We start from the raw sequence: 18977 nt of genomic DNA on the forward strand, positions 1-18977 counted from the left end.
GATAAGTAATTACTTGTACTTTGTAAAATAGTAATAAATGCAAGTTGTAGAATTTCTATTTTAACTAATAAATAGTGTATCCTTTCCCAATTCCCAAATACACTCATTTAAGAAAGGTTGATGTTTTTTTTTTCTTGAGAAATATAATTATTATTATTATTTATTATTATTATTATACATTTTTAGTTTGAACATGAAGAAAATCAAAATGCGTTTTCATATTTCTGACTTGCGAGAGTTTTTCTCTGTACCACTGTTGTACATAAACTTTATATATTGTCATATGTTGCTTTTTTATTAGAAAATTTAACATTGAAAAGTAGAATATTTTTTGTTTCAAAACAAACAAACAATATTTAAATTTATTGTTTTAAACCAACTCTTAAACTAAAATAATTAACCTAAAGAAAATTTAAACTATTATACAAATTAAAACTTTTAAAATATAAAAGGCCATGAACCTACTCTTTCAAGTAAATACTTTTTTACCTCAGTGATAAAAAGAAGACTATGTGCAGCAAATATGGTAGATAGTTAATTCATGTATTAAATATATTTTTTAATATTGAAATTTGGACATAAAACTGATATTTATTAATAGGTTAAATAGATTCATTGGTTCCTAATTTGGTGGTTTTCTTCAATTAGGTTCCCATTTTTTAAAAATGATCAATTTGGTCTCTGAATTTGAAAACTTGAACCAATCAAGGACATTCTGTTATCTTCTCTGGACGGCGTCTAATATGGACTTTGTTGGTAACAGTAGCTGTCATGCTGCAGACAGATGGCACATAATGTGTTTATGACGTGGTTACTATTTTAATTTTTTAAGGATTAAAATTTTAATAACACGTGCTTTAAGTTTAAGTAAGGGTAAAATGGAGAAATTGCGATAAGTGATCTGAGCTGATTAAACGGTTTGGGGAAATTGGTCGTGTGCGAAATTAGAGAAATAGGGTTCGTGGTGGTCGGGAATTGGGGAACAGCGGTGAGCGGTGCTGTATATCAGAAATTAGGCTGACAAGGGTGGTGGTTGTTCTTCGAAGGGTGTTGGTTCTTAACATTTTGTGAGATCAAGGTTGGGATCAAGGTTGGGTCTGGTGGGGATCAAGGTTATTGTCGTTGTTCTTCGAATAGGATGTCAAAGGAGTACTCTTGCTGTTCATCGACATGCAAAAGGAACGAAACCCCTATTTGCCATTGTGGACAAAGATATGTGATGAGAACTGCGAACACTACGAAGAATCAAGGCAAGCATTTTTGGGGATGCTCCAAGTATAAGGTATGTCGCATTCAACCTATATGTTCCATTTATGGTACTGTTTCTGAGATTAGGGCAACTTGTTAAAATGTGTTTACAGTATGGTGTTCAAGATGCTGGTTGCAACTTCTTCAAATGGTGCACAGATGTTGGAAGTGAGGACAGTGGTCGTTACGTGAAGAGCGAATGGAACAAAGAAACTTTGGTCAGCATTGAAGAATTAGAGAGTACTAGGAAAATGATAGTTAAGATACAGAAATCAGTGTTCTTTCTTGAAAAGTGTATAAAGGGGTTGATATTGTTGGTTTGTTTTATATGTGTCATAGAGATTATTTTAGTTTCAATGTTAATGAGAATGGGATGATTCGTTGTAATCTGATAATGTAAAGTTGTATGATGTTGATGAGTGAATGAAATGAGAATGTTTTTTTTTTTAATCTGAATACTTTGTTGATTAAGAATGAAGCAGACCGAATATAGCAATGAGAATGTTTAATTTGATTTTTAACACAGGGTCACGTTTTTTCGCTTAAGCTAAAAATTTTCGCTTAAGCTAAAAAGACAGGTTCCAGTTTTGAAAGATCTCGCCCAGGCTATCCAAGTTTCGCCCAAGCTAAAAAGCTTTAATGGTTCATTCTTATTTGCAGTACATTTTGGCCTAGGAGAGCATGGTTTCGCATAAGCGAAAATGTTCCAGAGGCACTTCAATTTTTAGTCAAACTCTCGCCCAAGGAAAAATAACTTAGCTTAAGCGAAAATGGTTCAGTGAGCACTGGGATTTGATTTTCAATTTTCGCCTAAACGACTGATTGTTAACTCAAGCGAGATGATTCCAGTGAGTACCCCAAGTCTTAACCTCAATCTAGCCCAGACGAAGCATGTTTCGCTCACGCGAAAGAGCTCCAATGGCTCAACTTAAGTTGCAGGACACTTTTAGCTCAAGCGAAAAATTTTAGCTTAAGCTAAAATATCAGCAAAACTTGTTCTTCAATTTTCTGCATATTTAGCCCAGGCGAGAAATTTTTAGCCTAGGCGAAAATAGTGCAGTATTTTTCAAATTTACTAAAATATGGTGTTTTGGCTCATGTGATTTGGCTAATTGTATGCAATGACCATATGAACAGTACAAGCAACTTGCAATGCACCAATTATGATTGCAAAGTCAATCGAACAACACTAATACATTCAAAATCTGAATTTGACCTTGCTACTTGCAATTTTCAAAGAAATTGGATGTTGAAGTAGTGACTTCTGGTATTGGCAAGCAAAATTGCAATTCAACCGTGCACACAAGTTTATATTGAGTAAATAAACTCGTATCAACAATCCAAATCACAGAAATATCCAATTTCACAAAATCACCATCTTAGTTGCTATTATGCAGCAAAAACCGTGATAGAGGATATGTAATCAATAATCTGAAAGCCAGCAATAATATGAAAGTGCAACCAACCAATAATCTCATATGTAATCACAAACCAATAACATTAAAGATGGCTGAAAGCCAGCAAAAAATAAAGGATCATTTTCATTACATGAGTAAATGGTTCACAACAGCAAAAAATAAAGTGCTGAATACAAAAGTAAGGTTCATCCTCTATTACAAAAGCTTTGTGCAGTCCTAATACATAAAGAAATTGGATTTCTATGCTTGATCCTCATTTGCTGATGGCATGATTGGTTCATTTGGTTGGTTAGTTTGTTGTGTTTGGACAGTGACAACTGATTCTTGGGTTAATCTCTTGTAGGACTTCCTATTGTGACCCATTTCTCTACAAATTCCACATCTTTTACGCAGTCCACCCTTCCTCATCCTTGTTTCATCTCTGATCAACTCCCATTCTTCCAACTTGCGTTTCTTCTTTGGTCTGCCTGGCAATGCTCTCTTTTTTGGAGGGAATACATCATTGTATGGTGTAACCTCCCACATGTTTTTTCCATTTATCGGATAGACAATTGAAGAGTATGTCTCTTCATATGTTGCCTTCCTAAACCAACCANGTATNAAGTCNTCTNCATCTAAGTTGNGAAACTTCATAGCAGCCAAGGCATGGCAACATGGAATGCCTGAGATAGNCCATTTCCTGCAACTGCATTCATGTTTGTCTAGATCAACCACAAGCTTCTCCCCAACTTGGGAGGCATGACGGACTTCAAATAACTTCTCTGTTGACCAGCTGCAAAAGAACATAACTTTTTCAGTATTGACAATTTCAAACTTAACTTACATGATGGTCATATTAAACCATACCTTAGAATCTATAACTTAGTTAACTGCGACTCCTTATTAAGTCTAGTCTTGATTTTGGGACAAATAACCCCACTCAATGATTGACATTTTGCTCTGTTAGTTGCCCATCTTTTCATGATTTAAATCCGGATGTCCTCCATCATGCTTATGATTGGCTTAGACCTTGTATGGAGCATTACACTGTTGAATGCCTCTGACATGTTGTTTACTAATGTATCACATTTAGATGTGGTTGTAAACCTTGATCTCGACCAGTGTCTACATGGTAACAGTTTATGAAATATAATTAAAATTTTATGAAATATTAGGAGTATGACAAGTATTGAAACACAACATAAATTCGAATACAAACCTGGAAGGTATTTTAATCAGATATTTAAATGCTTCAATGTTCAACTCTTTGATATTTGTCATTACCTTTTCCCATGTTTGGGGATGAGTTGTTGTAGCTGCCTTCCACATCAACCTCTTGAGTTGTTTTCCCAGGAATTGTTTTCTGAAATTGGCGTATAGGTGTCTAACGCAAAATCGCTGATCAACTCGTGGAAGCACTTCTTGAATAGCTTGTAATAGGCCCTGTTATTTCAATAACAAAGTAAAAAGGTGTCTAACACAAAATAATTTAATATGCATTGTTAGAGGTCTTAATTTAATTACCTTCTGTTGATCTGATATGAATGTACATGATGCACATATTGTCGGTCCACCAAGATCTTCAACCAGAAGTTCCATAAACCATTTTCAAGTGGCCTTGTTCTCTACTTCCACAATGGCATATCCAATAGGTAGCATTGAGTCATTTTAAAATAAATATTAATAATTATTTTAGCCTAATTACATGTGTTTAAAATAACATTGAGATATAATAAAACAACTTTTAACTCAAATATCAGTTTAAAATAAATTTTTATAAACTCAAGTTATCAACATTAATTTAAAATGATTGTATTTATTTATTATTAAAATTTAAAATAAAAAGATATCAAAATCTTAAATAAAAAAATTATATTCGAATTTAAGAATTATTTATTTGTACATTTATTTTGTTGGAATATTTCATGATGGTGATGATTATATAATGGAAGACAAATTTAGGTAAACTTATTTAAAATTAAAAGAATAAAGTATTTTATTATGAATGATATAATGCAGAAATAAAATATTTAAAATTAAAATAATAAAATATTTTATTTTCGAATTCTATAATAAAAAGTTTTTAAATTGTACAATAAAATGTATTTTTTTTATAATATTGTTCAATAATATATATTATACTTATTATAAATATTTCTAAATGATGCATTTCTCAATGTATGATTAAAAAAAAAGATTTAATCCTTTTAAATGTAAAATTTTCGCAAAAATACTTTAAACTTAAATTATTAATAGAGATTCTTTGACTCAAAAGCCTTCCAAATTAAACAAGTTGTTACGAAATAAATAGGTTAAACTGATATTTTAAATAAAATGAACTTACACAAAAAAACACTTATCCAATGGCAAAATCGAAGTTCTCATATCATTACAACAAATAAAATATTTATGAATTGACTTCTTCAGTCTGTATATTATAACTACAAAAAAAAATTGTACTATGGAAATTTTATAAATATTCATTCATGTTCTGGGCACCCCTGTGTTTTATATTGATGTTTTTTTTATCATTTTTATTTAAATTTACATACTAAAAAATACAAATAAAAATAAAAATTCATAAATATTTTATTTTTTTAATTTTCAAATTTAAAATATATTTGTCTTCTACAAAACCGAATTGTCTTACACACCTTAATTTTTTAACTTCTCTGCCATCTCAAACCAAGTGAATTTTTTTTCTCCACAATTTTGATTAATTGTTTTAAATAAAATTTTAAATTGGCTATTGAACTTTTTAAAATCCATTCAGAATTAATTACCAATTATAATAACAATAAAAAATTTAAATTCTTTTCCTATCTTTAAATTAAAAATCATTTATATTTTTTCATAAAACCAAATTACATTTCAAGTAAGCTAACTTTTTAATTTATTTCCTCTCTCAAACCAATTAAATTTTATTCTACATAATTTTAATTATTTTTTAAATAAAATTTTCCATCAATTACATTACTTTTAATTTTTATTTTTGTTTTTGTTTTTTTTTTCCTCTTCCCCCTTCACAGAATTCACAAGATACTGATTCAGAAATTGGTACCAAAACACGAATTCTAATAGGCAAAAAACAACTAAAAACGTCACAGCTAGATGGCTCCAGTACACACAGAGTAAAAAAAATATGAAATTTCTCCTTCAGATGTAGGTTACATTTCCGGAATTTTAAATAAATAAATAAAAAGTTTGAAAATGTAGTCTCTAAGAAGTCCAATTTTGACTTGGTCGTATAGTATTAATTATTCCATTGGATATATTTATATTAAATCAGTATTATTTGTGAAAAAAAAAAATTACCTATCATCGTTGCTGGACTTTTGTGTAAATCAATGTTACAAATTGAGAAAAAGGCAACGAGAACACTTAAAATAAGAACCTTTGAAATGAAGATATGCTGAATTTTATAGATAATATCTTTAAGCGTAAAGTGTAGGTTCGGAGAATCTCATATCATGTAAAAAAAATAATAAAGTGATAATCAATTTATAAATTACTAATTTTTATTCAATATTAATAAGGATTCTGTTTTAATTAGTATGATCAAAGTTATGTTCGATTACCGTAAAATTAAGTTATTATATATTATTTCGGTTAGGGGTTGAAATTATATTTTAAGTGTTATATATTTTCTTGTTCAATTCTCAGTCCTTCTTTGTTACCTTTTATCTTAGATTTTCATTCAGTCAAACGCAACATTCATTACATAGTGAAAAAACGTATTTTAATGGTGTTGGTTAAAAAGTAAAACATCATCAACTTCAACCTAAACAAAATTACCAAATTGAACAAATGAGGCCTTGACCAAGACTGAATTCAGGTGAGAAAAAAGAGAATACGAAACAATTTAAATTCTTATTTTGTAAATAAAATTTAAAATTATATAATTTTAGGTAATAAAATGTGCATGAGATATTGTTATAAGAGTAAGAGTTCAAATAAGAGTAATATGGCCTAAAATTCACTCTGGTCATAATGAGCATCTGGTCATAATGAGCATAAGGGAGTTTTTAATCTTGTAAATTTTATATTTCAATTTTATTTAAAAATTTATTGTCTAAATATTGTATAGAAAGAACTAAGCTTAATTACTTACTTAGTTTCTATATTTAGAAGTTTTTTTTAGTACTTGTTTTTAAAAATATCTTATTTTATTTTAAAGTGGTATAAATTGTATAATACAGAAATAAAATATTTAAAATTAAAAGAATAATATTTTATTTTTGGATTCTATAATAATTTTTTAAAAATTGTACGATAAAAATTATTTTTTATATTATTGTTCGATAATATATATTATACTTATTATAAATATTTCTAAATTATGCATTTCTCAATGTATAATTAAAAAAATAGATTTAATCCTTTTAAATGTAAAATTTTGGCAAAAATACTTAAACTTAAATTATTAATAGAGATTGTTTGACACTTTCCAAATTAAAGAAGTTGTTATAAATTAAAAAGGTTAAACCGATATTTTAAAATAAAATGAAGTTACACAAAACAAAAAAAACCATAGACGTGTAGGAAGCAAAAACACTAATCAAATGGCAAAATAAAACTTCTCATATCATTACAACAAATAAAATATTTATGAATTGACTTCTTCTATTTACTATAACTATTAAAAAAAACAACTAAAAACGTCACAGCTAGATGGCTCCAGTACACAGAGAGGGAAAAAAAATATGAAATTTCTCCTTCAGAATTTGACTAAGGTAGGTTACATTTCCGGAATTTTAAAAAAGAATAAAAAGTTTGAAAATTTAGTCTCTAAGAAGTCCAATTTTCACTTGGTCGTATATTAGTCTATTTCGTTGGATATATTTATATTAAAATCAGCATTATTTGCGGAAAAAAAAAAAAAAAAAAGATAAGCTATCATCGTTGCTTTACTTTTGTGTAAAACAATGTTTCAAACTGAGAAGAAGGTAAAGATAACATTTAAAATTAAGAACCTTTGAAATGAATATCCGCTGAATATTGTAGATAAATATATTTAAGAGTGTAGGTTGGGAGAATCGTAAAAAGAATAATATAAAGTGATAATCAATTTATAAATTACTAATTTTTAGTTAATGCTAATAAGGATTTTTTTTAATTAATATCTATCAAAGTTATATTCGAGTAGTGTAAAATGTAGTTATTATATATTATTGATATTGCTTAAGATTTTTTTTTTTTTTTTAACTCGTGTAAGCTTAAAAATTCATGTTTTTGAGATTAATAAGGATTGATAGGCGAGAAAACCTCATTGACATATCTATGGTCATTCCTATTAGTTAAGTAGTGAGTGATCATCCAGCAAGGAATATATTAGTCCAAAATAGTCATTAATTGGTAATTAATCTGAAGAATAATAATTAAGAGACAGTTAAAAAGAATAATGGTTATTTATTGGTGATTAATGAATCAGACCTAATGGTAAGTTTATTATAATATTTATAATCATATGTCTTAGGGGAAAAGGAAGGTAATTGACTCTAATTACTAATCTTTATTATAAGATTATTATGCAAAGTCACTGACTTGAGTGTGAGAGTGTCTTCTGCAAGCACCCTCCACAAGAGAAAAGAAAACAACATAACGTTGATGATGGAACAAAAGTGACAAGTATAGACTAAAATTCACCTCTTATTGTCTCAGTCATAAAGAGTATAAGAGAGTTTTTAATCTTATAAATTTTATATTTCAATTTTATTTAAAATTTATTGTCTAGATCAATTACTTTTTGAGAAAGTATTTAAAAATTTTCATAAAAATAGAATTAATCTTTGAAAAATTTTCATCCAAACACATGACCTTGAACACGTAATGGATCTTGAAGTACTATTTCCGCATCCCCCTGACCAAATCCACCGACATTACGATTACTTGTTAATGGCTGATCAAGTTTGATAGATTCACCTTCTGAAACAAGAAGTTCTGGTTCTGGAGGTATAATATCAATCACTTCACGCTTATCCAATGCATCTACTATAGTGATTTCGTATCCCCTTTTTCTTTTCGTACTATTTTTTTGAATATACATGCTGCTGTAGCATTATAAACATTATTATTACTTTTGCTCCCGTCAAGATAAATCTGGCCCTTCCCCTGTTCCCGCCTACGTATATCGGATATTTTAATAAATGAATATCTCTTTTACTAGCGGGATCCGAGTAATTAATGAACAAAATATTGCAGAATCTAAAGTAGCTCTAGTATATGGTCAAATGAATGAACCACCCNGAGCTCGTATGAGGGTTGGTTTAACTGCCCTAACTATGGCGGAATATTTTTGAGATGTCAATGAACAAGATGTACTTCTATTTATCGACAATATCTTCCGCTTCGTTCAAGCAGGATCTGAAGTATCTGCCTTATTGGGTCGAATGCCCTCTGCTGTGGGTTATCAACCCACTCTTAGTACTGAAATGGGTTCTTTACAAGAAAGAATCACTTCTACCAAAGAAGGGTCCGTAACTTCTATTCAAGTAATTTATGTACGTGCAGACGATTTAACGCTTTTTCAAAAAAAAAATGAAAGAAAATATTGATGGGAAATCTGTTTTGCGTGACTCTATAGTGTTGTATACTCCTTTTATAATCCTAAAAACTTTAAGGTTGAGGTTCATCCTTCTAAAGCTCCTAAAGGAGATTTTAGTCAACGCTTCTTCTTTTACTTAGATTAAATGTAATCTGGATTCTTTTCATAAAAACAGTACTTACAATACTAGTTTCCAGACACTCTTTAAAATTTCTAGAAAGGTTGGATATCTACATAATGACTTTTTTAATTTCTTAGAGGTCCAATGGTGCTCGAGTTGGACTTTCTCCTTATGGTTATTGGTTTCTGCACTCCCACAATTACTAATTACATCCCCACGACAGGAAAAGACTTAATCATCTTTTACCATTGTACCACACTACCCCACCGCAGCCGCTCCCATCATCACAGCAGAAGAAAAGGAGGAAAAAAAAAACAAAATCCAGAAAGCTCTTTCCGAAACTCATTCCACGGGTTCTGAAAAACTTTTTTTCAGAAGACCTTTCATATAGGAGTGTTTCATAAAATTCATTCTAAATGACATTATATATTCTGGAAAGTTTGTTCCAGAAATCCCATCCTAGAAAACTTATTTCGGAATGCATTTCATGTATTTCGAAAAATTTGTTCCAAAAATCTGGTTCAAAAATTCTATTTTGGATATATCTATTCGAAAATTTGTTTAAGAAATGAATAATCCAAAAGTTGCTTTCATGAAAGATAAAATATCATTTTAAAAATCTGAGGGTGTGGATGAAGAAATTGTGAGGGTACAGGAAGTAAAACCCTGAAGTTACCCCTCTTGAACTGTACGAAAAGGATAAACATTGCTCACCAATGGTTCATACCAGTATTTTTCTTTTTCTGTTTTGCACTACTTTTCCAGTTGCATATTGATATTAAATTGTTACAGTATCGAGAAATGGTTGAACATGGCGCACAAATAGTGAATATGGCACCAAAAATTGACTGGTGACTAATGTGAAGAAACGTAACATCAGTTAAACTCCGTTTAACGCCATAATAATCTATACTTATTTTTCAGATCTAGTCTTATCTTATTTTAGAATACACATAGGTTTTCCCTTTAAATGCTTTCTGAAATGTATGGAACAAGACACCTGCATAATCATGTAAGAATTAAGTGAGATGGTATACATTTTAAACCACCGATACGAACAGTTTTTTTTTCTATATCAAAAATGGTTTCTATGGCGTGTAAAGAATATGGAAGTTGAAATTTCAATTCATCTTCAATTCTTGATAACCAATGTCTCATCTTATTTCTCAATTATTACATTCAACTAACAAAATTGATGTACCTTAATAAAGAAAACTAATCATCAATTTACCACATTATCAATTTCATATTTCCATTGCAAAGACTGAAAAATCATCCCACTGATTCTGAATTTCAGGAAAAATAAAAATAGACAAGTAAAGACGTGACATGTAGAAAAGGGAACAAGCCCTTCTTAGCTTTCCCAATTAAAACATGAACATGATGTACAACACCATGGAGAGTGCTGAACGATCTTAATGTGAATCTTCTTCTTCACAGAATTTGGAATACTTTTCTGAATCCATCAACTTGTTTAGTTCGCCACTGTCGGACAGTTCAACCTTAATTATCCATCCATCTTTATATGGGCTTGAGTTGACCTGTGTGAAGAAATGTAGGACAACATGAAAACTTAGTGTTTATAGAAAAAGTAATCATTGCAATACTTCATTGATACATAGGCGTAGTGATCCAAGATGTAGCATACAAAAACAACAAAGTACAAAAAGGGGGGAGAATAGTCCGTGTCTATAAACTCAGCATACACATTTTGTCTTTCATGTAAAATGTTGTTCTTTAAGAATTAAGCAAAAAAACTCACCAAAGCAGGAGAGCTACTAAGCTCTTCATTAACTTCGATCACTTTTCCTGAAACAGGAGAGTTAATATCACTAGTTGCCTTCACACTTTCAACTGCACCAAAACTGTCTCCTTGTGTCACGGTGGCTCCCACTTCAGGCAACTCAACATACACAACATCACCCAAATGATCTTGGGCATGATCAGTTATGCCAACGGTTGCAGAATTTCCATCAACCTTGACCCACTCGTGGGAATCAGCATACTTCAGATCTTTAACAACTGCAAGTAAACATGGACGAAGCCAACAATGCAAGTTAGATGTTCTTTTTCGTATATGGAAGCCTTTATGTAGATGAACAACATAAATCTTATTTGCAACAACTGCAAAAACAACCAAACATTTCCATATCCTACAGGTTCAAATGCAATATTACATTTGACATATAATTGCAGATGTGGATAAGAGTCAGAAAAACATCAAAGCCCTTGAGATGTTTACATTTAAGATATGAAACTAAGCAGTTGTGTGATGGAAATGTTTACCCAGCCAATTAGGACGAATGAGTATAAAGGATCAAGTTAGGTAAAATTTAAAATATTACTCAACGACAAGAAATTGACAAATGTATCCCAAAAATGCATTGCCGAAAAAAGGCAATGGTTAACTTCAAAAAGCCAAAACACCCAAAATTATTTTCTAGCAAATTTCCAAAATGCACTAGAAAACAACAAAAATCCTTTCTCTCTGATCTTATATTAAATCTAGCAAACAGCATAGCCACAACCCATGCTTCGAACTTTCATTAATAAACTCTGAAAACGCATACAAATGTCAAATGTTTTAAATTTAATGGAATTTATCCTAGTTAAAATCCCTCTTACCCCTTCTATCTCTATACACTATCTATTACCAGCTCCACCCTTGTCATCCTCCTGTTTGATCATACCAGGTTCAGAATGCAACATATTTTATAGGTCACAGATAATACTGCCATTAAGCATGTGAAGATAATATTATAAAAGATTAGACGTATTATTCGTATGCTACTTTTTAGGGTGGGTGGGTGGGTGGGTGCACTTTCCCCCCACCACCGTTCAGAAAGCTCCGTGCCATTAAAGTACATGCACAGATAATAACATCAAGGAAACGGTGCAAAAAAACAAAAAATGTGAACAGTGCCATCAAATTGAGAGATCTGAATCCACGCACTATAAGTTAGCACAATGATGAATGCACTTCATACATCAGAAATCGTACAAAGAAATGTGAATTTCCAATCTCGAAAAGAACAAACCCTAGATTCAGATCATTAAAGGAAATACATGGATCAAGATCCACAGCGTAGCAGAAAAAGAAAAACAAATTTTGTATGATGAATGAAAAAAAAAAAAAAAAAAGAGCAGATCGCAGCATAACAGAGAGAGGAGAAAGGGTTAAGGAGAAAGGATGTTACCATTGGAAAAGCCTCTGTTGAAGACAGAGATCCTGAGATAAGAAGCAGCCCTTGAAGCCCACAATTGCCTGCAAGCCATTTCTCTCTTCTCTTCTCTATGTATCTGTGAGTTTAACACTTTTGCTTTGTGGTGATCATGAAGAGACAACTTCCCACTTATTTATATTGCTGAGGGTTGGTGAAAGTTTTCTTTCTTTTTTTATTCCTTATTCCTTAATACTATCTATTTTTAATTAGGAAAATATTTTATCTTTTTTTAAAAACAAGATATATTCTCTCTCATTTATTAATTATTTGTTGGCATTTCAATTGGATTCATGGACTGTTTGTGATAACACTACTACAGAAACTTATTATAATAATATATTATTATATTATAAGAATAAATACAGTACTAAAAGTAAATATAAAAATACCCTTGTAAATATTGCCTTTTAGTTTTCTTTTTAGTATATATAAAATATTTTGTTACTTTTAAGGTTTAATCATTTCAGACATCCATATTTTTGTAGAATTGTCTCAAATAGGTTCTCGTATTTTTTTTTATCTCAGGTCCTTATTTTTGTAAAATTGAATCAATTAAAATCTTACCGTTAAGTTTCAGTGGACGACGTTAAATTTGCTTAATCATGGCATGCTAACGAAACAAAATTTAATGACGTGGCACAAGATTGCATTAGGTGGAATTTTATTATGCATTAAGTGAAATTTAAAGCATTGTCTTATTCCTTGATCCTTGAGTCTTCCTTCTTCTTATTAAGGTTATTGAAGTTGCAGTGGTTTCACCCAGATCATTCAAAAATATCTTATCTTTTCTGTCAAGCAATCAGTGTCTCATTTTTGTTCATCCAATACAACATAAGGAATGTATATATTACAGAATCTCAAATAGTAAACGTTCTTCCTGTTGGCTAATCTGGTTACCATGGAAAGTTCATCACAAAGAACTGAGAAGCTCAACTAGATACAAAAAACTAGAATTACAGTACACTTAATCTAAAAAGAATACACCTTTCAAGATCAACAAGAATTTATCTACATTCCAAAACAAATACTTGAAAAGGAACATGCCTTTGATCACCCTCCTCAACAAAATCGCCTTTGGAGGCCAAGAAGTGGAATTTGGGGACAAGCATTCAAGAAATTAGGAACAAAGAACACAGATCTGATGTCCCATTATGCATTTTTAACACTTAACTAAGGAATTAGAAAAAAAGTATATGACTTTCCTCTTCCCAATTCCCCTGAACCGTTTGCCACAGTACAATCAATGTTCAATATCTGATTCAATTCCAAAACCTAACTCTATCAATTGCATTGCCCTCTTTTTTCCACCCCTTCAATGGCCAATGTCTTTGTCGCTGCGGAGTGGCAACTCCTCTACAACCGCTATTACCGCAAGCCCGCATCAAGGTCGTTGTTGCGCCCTTCGACAGCCTGGTCGCCCGTCATCCGTTGCGGATTATGCGTTTTGGGGGAACAACTTGGTTTGCATCGTTGATGTGAATCAACTTTTCTGCATCGCGAATTTGAAGAACCCAAGGGGGGTGAATGATGTTGTGGTGCTTGTTGTGGAGGAGGATGGCGTGCAGAGGCTCGGGGAGTGAGTTCTGCGTGGACCACTGCAGAAGATGGTGGTTTCACGCGAGGCTGTTAGCGAGGCGGAGCTGGGAGCAGCGACGGTGGAAAAGGTGCTGAAGCTGGTGGAGGCGGTGTCTCCGACGAGCGAGAGACGGTGATGTTGAACAAGGTTCTGAAAGTGTGTGGCGAAAGAGATTAGGTTTAATTATTTTATATTTTTGTCAGAAGTTATAGTATAAATTAGGTTTAATTATTTAAAACTTTTAGGTTTAATTATTTAATACATGATAAAATTCCACCTAACTCAGTCTCATGCCATGTAATTAAAATCTGCTTTGTCAGCACGTCATGATTCAACAAATTTAACGTCGTCTACTCAAACTTAACGGTAAGGCTCTAATTGATTCAATTTTACAACAATAGGGATTTAATTGAGATAAAAAAAATACGAGGACCAATTTGAAATAATCCTACGAAAATAGGGATGTCGGAAATGATTAAACCTACTTTTAAATATCCAACCTTTGTTTAATGTTGTTTCTTTAGTCTCTATAGTTTATTACAGTTAATTTGGTGCTAAAATTGAAAAATATTAACTAAAATAAAAATAAATATATTAAAATAACTCTGTTATTTTAGCTAAAATAAAAATTATATTATATTATTTTTTACAAATAAAATTACTGCATTTATCTTTACTTTTTTTAAAATTTAATATGTCAATGGTAAAACTCCATAAAATAGTATTTTAAAAGTGGTGGTAATATAAAAATTGTGAGACTAGAGTATCTTAATGTTAAATGATTTTATTATAAATAGTTTTGATATAAATTACTTTTATTATTTTAAAATGCATTATCTCTTTAGAAATCGTTTTTCTAGAGCTTTCTACCTTCTTTTTATCTTTTCTTACTCCATGATCTTCTCTTTAACGATCAGGAGGTGCCTAAACGAATATGGCATCAAGGCCTACAAATCTAACTGATTAATATTTGTCTTAGAGCAAGTTTCTACTCATTTTCTTTCCTCTTTGTTCAGTCAATGATCATGCATAGAATGGTTATGCATGTATCATTTAGCTCTCTTTTCTTGTTCTTGGTGAATGTAGAGTTTTTAAATGTAGAGTTCTAAAAACTCTGTGTGTTTCCAATTCAGTGCCTTGTAGGTCCATTTAGGAATTTCTTGTGTTTTAAGTGACCGACAAGACGTTTCTGTGGGTTGAGCCCTTATTTTGAGGTAAGGGAAGCTAGACTTTATTTTAGTTGTATTTGTAGTCTAAATTTAATAATAATATAAATTTTAGACGTTTTAGTAAAAATTGGTGTGTTTGGATAAATTTGATGTATGTAAATTGGTGGTTTTAATGATATGGTGTTATTGCAATTGATGTGATAATATGTTTTCTATCATATTTTGCTTTAATTGTGTGTGATAAGGATATTTGATTGTTTGAAACAAAATTCAAGTGGTTGTGAGAGCATTGGTCAAGTTACTTAGACTTTAAGCTTAAAAGGAGAGGTTTTGGGTAGTGAAATCTATAAATAGGTATGGGAATTCCATGGGATCTGTTTTGGTACTGTCATGAGGTAATTTAGAACTTGTTAGGAGAGATTATATGGTTAAAAACTGTGTGAAATAAAAAGGGTGTTTATAGGGGTTGTTTTCAAATGTTTTTAGTGTAAAAAGAGGATTGAGTAGTGAAATGTTGAGGTAAGTGGTCTGCACTATTTTGAAAGGTTAGATGTATGTTATCACACTTATTAGGACTTGCTTAAGTGCGTAAACCAGTAAAATTTGTTTCTGAAATGGAAAATGACTTCATAGGTTGAGTTTTTAGCCCATTTTAAAGGTTCTAAGGGGTGAAATTAGAAGTAGGATAACTAGGAGTATTATGTGGTTTTGGAGTGCACTAGTAAGTGCATAGGACTTGCTTATGCAGGTTGCAAACTAGTTTGAGGGTTTAAAAGGGTAGAAGTGAAATTGGGTAGCTTGTAGGATTGAAAAATGAGTTTTCAAATGTCAAATTAAGTGACAACAAGGTTCTCTAAGTTTTCTCAAGTTCTGGATGGTTGTAAAGGTCTATAGAAGTTGGGGGTAAGGTTCCCAAAGTCAAATTCATAGTACTTTTGGTTGTTGGCATACCGCTGGACCGAATAGGTGTGGTTTCGTTGGGCGCCACCAATCTGTACTACAACAGTTTTGGGGAGTTTTCAGGGTTCTGGATGTCCGTTTTGAACGTTCTTTAAGTCATTTTGGGGATTTTTGGACCCTTTCGAAACTATTGGTGATGGTTTCAAAATTGTTTTCCTCACCTAAATGTGGGTAATAAGATGCCTTAGATAATTGTGTTATTATGTGACTTTTAATGACTTGTAAGGGTGTTTATGGTTGTTTAATGTATAAGGAGAGGTTTCATGTGATAGTATGCAATATTTGTGTGAAGTATTATGTATATGATGTGATGATTTTCGAGTAATATATGAGGTATGGATTTTGTGTATCATGTGAAAAGAGTTCCAAGGAGGAATTTCTTATTGGGAGATTTCATTTGGAACTAGTATATATTGTAAGAATTCGATATGGACGTTATCTTGATACTCTAACGATCATACATGCTCAATTAGAGAGTGATGAGTCATTGTATGACAGCTTTGAGTGACTCATCACTCTCTAATTGAGCAAAGGGCGTATTTCAAGGACTAACCTTGTATGACAACTTTGAGTGAGTTAGTTGTTCCACCATACAAGTGCAAAACATTTCCATGACTCGACATTTATACTAGATTGTAAAGGCTTTGGCCAAGTGTAAATATGGAGAATATTCAAATATTTGTGTGATTGGAATTGTATATTAAATTATATATTACTATGTATCATTGTTTTATCATCATTAGCTTAACCTTGCTATTGTCTTTGCTTGTTTGTGTATGTTTCTTTTTTGCAATGGTCACCTTAATGGGTGTGAGCTTAGAGAAGATATATTCTAGTTAATTCAGTGTGAGGAGGAGGATGAAGCAACATCGTATATAAGTTTTGATTTCAAGTGTAGAATCTCCTTCTCTAGAAGCTTCGGGTTTCTTGTAAGTCATCATCGCTTTATTTTAGTTGTTTTATGATATTAAAATGGGATGTTACATTAACAATAACTTTTACATTATTTTTTTTTAAATGATATGGATTTAAAAGTAATGTTTTTGTTTTTATAAAAATTTCTTAAAGTTAGCGTATAAATGCAAATGTTAAACACTGAAAAAGTTCAATTTTAGGAAGGAAATTTTCGGTTGTTAAATACTAAAATTTAGTGTGTATATCAATTAGAAATCAAAATAGAAAAAAATATTTAGTGATCAAAATTAAAATAGTCATTAATCATCTACTAAATTTTGGTTGACTTATTAATTTGTCTTTATTTTTTTTTTCAAAGTTAAAATAAAAGAAATCATGTTAGAAATATAATTTTTTTTTTATATTTGCAATGATAATATAACTTGTGTTATTGTACGTTGATTATTAAAGTGGCAAAAAATTGAAGAAAAGCTGGAAAGGAGTTCTTGTTTTACTTTTGAATATTTTTAGTTAATTCAGTTTATTTGTTTTTGGGAATTTGAATTAAAAATTACACCTTTGTAATAAAAGTCTTTTTATTGGATTTTAGTAAACTATTATTTTATTCGAATGTTCTTTGAGTTATTTGTTTGATGAAAAAATTTATTAACCCGTACAAATGCGACGTTACAATATTGATTGTTAATTAACTTGTAAAAGCTAAAATATAAAACATTTTTTTAAATTTGGTAGCTGACAATTTAATTAATTAGAAAAAGGTTAAATTAGGTATACATTTTTATTCAAAAATCTCAATTGTCTCTCTTTCTTTTACTTTTATATATCAAAGAGATGTTATTTTCATGATTTTTTTATTTTAAAAAATAAAATATTTATTACGCGTTAAGTTGACATTATACTATATAATGTGATATCCTGTCATATTTTAGTTTATCTTATATTTTTATTTTCTTTTATTTTTACTTTTAATTTGATTCTATATTTTTATTTTGTTTTGTTTTAAATTAATCAATTTTTTCTCTTATTAAATTAAAACCTAATTTAATGTTTATACAAATATTATGCAAGTATTTTTATTAAAATTAATATTTTTATTAAATATTTTTAATAATATTAAGTTTATTTAAATTAATATTCTTTTTGTACTTTCAAAATTACATACATAACCTTTAATCTTTTATTAATTTTTTTACTTTTCTCTTCACCTTTTTCTGTGGTGATCTTAATAATCATTGCACTCTTTTTATTCTTTAATTGGTTTTCGAAAACTGATTAAAAGAGGAGTAATCCTCCCTGCACCTCCTGGATCTCGTCCTGCATCTCCTCCCTCACGTTTAATTTCAACTGTGTCCCTATCAGCCTTGTCCCCCTATGGTCTTGGGTTTATAAAAAGTAACTCTGCCGCAATTCAAAAAAACCCTACACCCCCTATTTTCATCTTCCCTGACCAGTCTTCCTCCCCTTCCCTCCCCTCCAACCAGTGCATCCCCTCCTTTCAACCAGTGCATCCTCCGTGCTCGTAAGTTGGTGCTATCGCGTGGGCTGTCAGCGTAGCAGGTAGCTGGAGGTAGCTGGGTGAAGGTTAGTATTTCTCCACTGGTAGTTGTAGATCTGGTCGTAGATGTAGATCTGGTTTGTTAACCGCAAATGGTACTGCAACCGCAAGTCGTTTTGCGGTTAAGGAGCGCCGCAGCTCGATCGGCGTCTGCAAACAACCGTTGTTCGATCTGCGGTTGTTTTGGATTGGGGGTGCATGGGAGAAACGCAGCTCAAGCTGCGGTTGGCGTGAAACGCAGTTCAGACTGCGTTGGCTGTAAACGCAG

General features: G+C 31.1%; 1 protein-coding gene across 1 annotated transcript; it reads right to left on the reverse strand.

Moving 5' to 3' along the window:
* Positions 1-10446: 10446 nt before the first annotated feature.
* LOC106771085 (glycine cleavage system H protein 2, mitochondrial) lies at positions 10447-12651 on the reverse strand. The gene is made up of 3 exons (XM_014656985.2): positions 12508-12651; positions 11073-11332; positions 10447-10851 (listed from the first exon to the last, which is right to left on the reverse strand). Exons 1-3 carry the CDS (start codon positions 12584-12586, stop codon positions 10726-10728), a joined length of 465 nt encoding a protein of 154 aa, XP_014512471.1. The 5' UTR covers positions 12587-12651; the 3' UTR covers positions 10447-10725.
* Between the last annotated feature and the right edge of the window lie 6326 nt (positions 12652-18977).

This window comes from Vigna radiata, chromosome 8 (assembly GCF_000741045.1).
Source record: "Vigna radiata var. radiata cultivar VC1973A chromosome 8, Vradiata_ver6, whole genome shotgun sequence".
Lineage (NCBI taxonomy): Eukaryota > Viridiplantae > Streptophyta > Magnoliopsida > Fabales > Fabaceae > Vigna > Vigna radiata.